This window comes from Tauraco erythrolophus, chromosome Z, assembly GCF_009769465.1.
Source record: "Tauraco erythrolophus isolate bTauEry1 chromosome Z, bTauEry1.pri, whole genome shotgun sequence".
Classification (NCBI taxonomy): domain Eukaryota; kingdom Metazoa; phylum Chordata; class Aves; order Musophagiformes; family Musophagidae; genus Tauraco; species Tauraco erythrolophus.
In genome coordinates this window covers 10,907,382-10,910,881 of record NC_141496.1, presented here as the reverse complement: position 1 = coordinate 10,910,881, position 3,500 = coordinate 10,907,382, and the positions used below count along the sequence as shown (strand labels likewise).

The window sequence follows — 3,500 nt, the reverse complement described above, 5'->3', positions numbered from 1 at the left end:
TTCTGCTTTGCCTGTCCTTTTTGGGGGAGAAAGATCTGTCCGAGGTGCAGAGGAAAAATATGCTCTGGCAGGGAGAGGGTTCAGTATTTCATTTTGGATCCTTTTCTTCCTTTTTTTTTTTGAAAAAAACCAAAACGAATCACCCCCTTTAGAGGAAGTCACTGCAACCAGCTTCATTTGTGCCAGAAGAGTTTTTTTCCCACCGGTTTGCCCAGAGCCGGCAGGCTTACATCCCCAGGGCTTGGGGAGGGGGTGTTTGCTGGCGCTGGGCAGGTACTGACCAGCTGCTCTGCGGCTCTGCAGCTCCTCTCCTTCTCCTCCTCCTCCTGCAACCGGGTTTGCTTCTCGCCTTCCTGTGTCCTTACTTCACTTTTCCCCTCCGGATCCCCAGCTCTGTGCTTGGCTGAGCCCAGCCAGCCTGTGGCCAACGGAAAGCCATTAGGCTCTTGGCGCAGCCCGCTTCCCCGGGGCCGTGCAGGGGGGAGATGATGGAGCCGAAATGCAGCCCAGAGCAGTGCCAGCTGGAGGAGGAGCCCTTCGGAGGTCCTACACCACTTGCTCCCAAGAAAATTAGCCGTTCTGCCACCCAGAGCCATCGCAGGGGTCTGCGTGCATGGCAGGAGCGAGCTGCTCTCCTCCTGCCCGAGGCTGTGGGCGCGGTACCTCCCGCAGCCCCGCTTTGCTGCACAGTCCATCCCCTGCATGCCCCCCCAAAACCAGCCCTGAGCTGCCGGTACTTCAGCCCCATTTGGCCATCCGGGGGCTGCGGAGAAGCTGGGATTTACCCACCTTTGCTGTGAAGCATCCCAGGACTGGAGCAGCTGGGGCATGTGGGGGACGAGGAGGGGACAGTGCTGCGTATGAGCCAAGTTAAATCTGCCAGGGAAGCAATTTGATTAAAATTAGGAGTGGCTGCCTGGAATTCGTTATGTGGTGTCTTTTATGGCTCTTAATTAGCCCTGTCCCTTAAAGACACTGTCAGTGGGCTGATCCATCTCCTGCTCAGCCTCCTCCTGCCCCCTTCCAGTCTCTGTTCCTGCCTCACTGAAGCTCTTCCCCCCAAAAAAAAATGAATTATGGCAGTGATTTGGCCGTGATTGCCCTGGGTTTGTTCTCCTCGTGGGGCTCAGGCAATTCTCCGCACGTGTTGGCGGCCCAGGGTAATTGGAGATGGTGTCTGGTACTGGGTGTACAGCACCTGGCATGTCGCAGCCCAGCAGCGGGGGCCAGGGGGGAGCTGCTGAAACTGAGACGGCAAATGGATGACAAGCAATCCCTTGATTCAGAGGTTCTTCTGGGACTATTTATATCCTCTTCTTTTTTCAGAGACGGGTGCTCTGGGACTCAGTGGAGGTGGGAACTCTCCTAACAGTCCGTTGTCTTCTGCTGAGACCCCCAGGCTTGCTCCAAAGACGTCTTCTTTCCCACTCCTCTGCAAAAAGCACTAGAGAAATCAGAGCACCATGTACACTTTCCTGCCCGAGAACTTCACGCCGGTGAAGCAGAAGCCCTCCAAGGAGCTGAGGCCCATGCTCGGGGCCATCTTGCTGGGCCTCATCCTCTTCATTGCTGCAGTGGTGGCCTGGTGCTACTACACAGTGTCCCTGCGGAAGGCAGAGCGGCTCAAGACGGAGCTGATGGACTTGCGGGCGGATGGTTTTGTCATCAGGAACCAGCACGGGGAGGTGGTCTTCCGACTGGCCTTCCGCTCAGGCAGCCTGGACCTGGAGTCGTGCTCCAAGGAGGGAGAAATTTTGAGCTGCACGCGGTCGGGCAGGGGGCCGCTCAACTTCTTCATCCAGACGGTGAAGCCCAAGGACACGGTGATGTGCTACCGTGTGCGCTGGGAGGAGCTGGCGGACGGCCCGGCGGTGGAGCACACCATGTTCTGGGAGGACGCCCACTGGTACGGGGGCTCAGAGATGAGCACCCAGCACTGGCCCATCCGCCTGGCCGGCTACCAGGAGCCCGTGCCCTACGTGACGAGCGACGTCTACTCCTTCCGCGACAGCTTTGGTGGCATCCTCGAGCGCTACTGGCTGTCCTCCAAAGCGGCGGCCATCAAGATCAACGACTCCGTGCCCTTCCACCTGGGCTTCAACGCCACCGAGCGCACCCTCTTCTTCCAGGCCCGCTACAAAGACTCGCCCTACAAGCCCCCGCCGGGGCAGCAGCCCTTCCCCGAGCTCAGCTACCGGGTCTGTGTGGGCTCCGATGTCACCTCCATCCACAAGTACATGGTGCGCAGGTACTTCAACAAGCCTTCCAAGATCCCTGCAGAGAACGCCTTCCGATACCCCATCTGGTCCACCTGGGCCCTCTACAAGAATGATATCGACCAGGATAAACTCTTGCGATTTGCTGAAAAGATCAAGAAGTACCGTTTTAACTGCAGCCACATTGAAATTGATGACATGTACACACAAGCCTATGGGGACTTTGACTTTGACCCCATCAAGTTCCCCAACGTGACAGAGATGTTTGCAAAGCTGAGGGAGGATGGGTTTAAGGTCACCCTGTGGACTCATCCTTTCATAAACTACAATTCCTCCAATTTTGGGGTGGGAATCGAGCGTCAACTGTTCATCAAGGAGCCGTCGGGGCGGCTGCCAGCCATGGTGGAGTGGTGGAACGGCATTGGGGCCATTCTGGACTTCACCAACCCGGCAGCCCGGGACTGGTTCCAGAGCCACCTGCGCCAGCTCCGACACAAGTATGGCATCTCGTCCTTCAAGTTCGATGCGGGCGAGACCAGCTACCTGCCCAAGCAGTTCAGCACCTTCCGCCCACTCTCAGATCCCAGTATCTGGTCCCGGCGCTACACGGAGATGGCCATCCCCTTCTATGAGCTGGCCGAGGTGCGGGTGGGCTACCAGTCACAGAACATCTCCTGCTTCTTCCGGATCATTGATCGCGACTCCGTCTGGGGCTATGAGCTTGGCCTCAAGTCCCTCATCCCCACAGTGCTCACCATCAGCATGCTGGGGTACCCGTTTATATCTGCTGACATGATTGGGGGGAATTTTTTCCCCAACAAGACAGATGGGGCAGTGGAGATCCCCGACCGAGAGCTGTACGTGCGGTGGCTGGAGCTGTCAGCCTTCATGCCCTCTATGCAGTTCTCCATCCCGCCCTGGCTCTACGACAAGGAGGTAGTGGAGATTGCACAGAAGTTCACAGAGCTCCACGAGTCACTGGTGGCCCCGCTGCTGCTGGAGCTGGCCGGGGAGGTCACCGACACGGGTGACCCCATCATCCGTCCCATCTGGTGGATCTCACCCCGTGACGAGGCCACTCACAGGATCGACTCCCAGTTCCTCATTGGTGACACTCTCATGGTGGCCCCCGTCCTGGAGATGGGCAAGCAGGAGCGTGACGTCTACCTGCCGGCGGGCAAGTGGCGCAGCTACAAGGGGGAGTTGTTTGAGAAGACCCCGGTTCTGCTCACGGACTATCCTGTTGACCTGGATGAAGTTGCCTATTTCCTCTGGGTTTCCTAA

The 3,500-nt window shown here is 57.8% G+C and overlaps 1 protein-coding gene across 1 annotated transcript; it reads left to right on the top strand.

The window, feature by feature from the left end:
* The first annotated feature begins 1,463 nt into the window (after positions 1-1,463).
* On the top strand, positions 1,464-3,500 carry LOC147526319 (alpha-galactosidase MYORG-like). Its single transcript, XM_086629791.1, has one exon. It carries the CDS (start codon positions 1,464-1,466, stop codon positions 3,498-3,500), a length of 2,037 nt encoding a protein of 678 aa, XP_086485917.1.

Bases quoted from the DNA above. Each gene is read 5' to 3' on its own strand.
- LOC147526319 (XM_086629791.1), top strand. From the start codon at position 1,464: ATGTACACTTTCCTGCCCGAGAACTTCACGCCGGTGAAGCAGAAGCCC.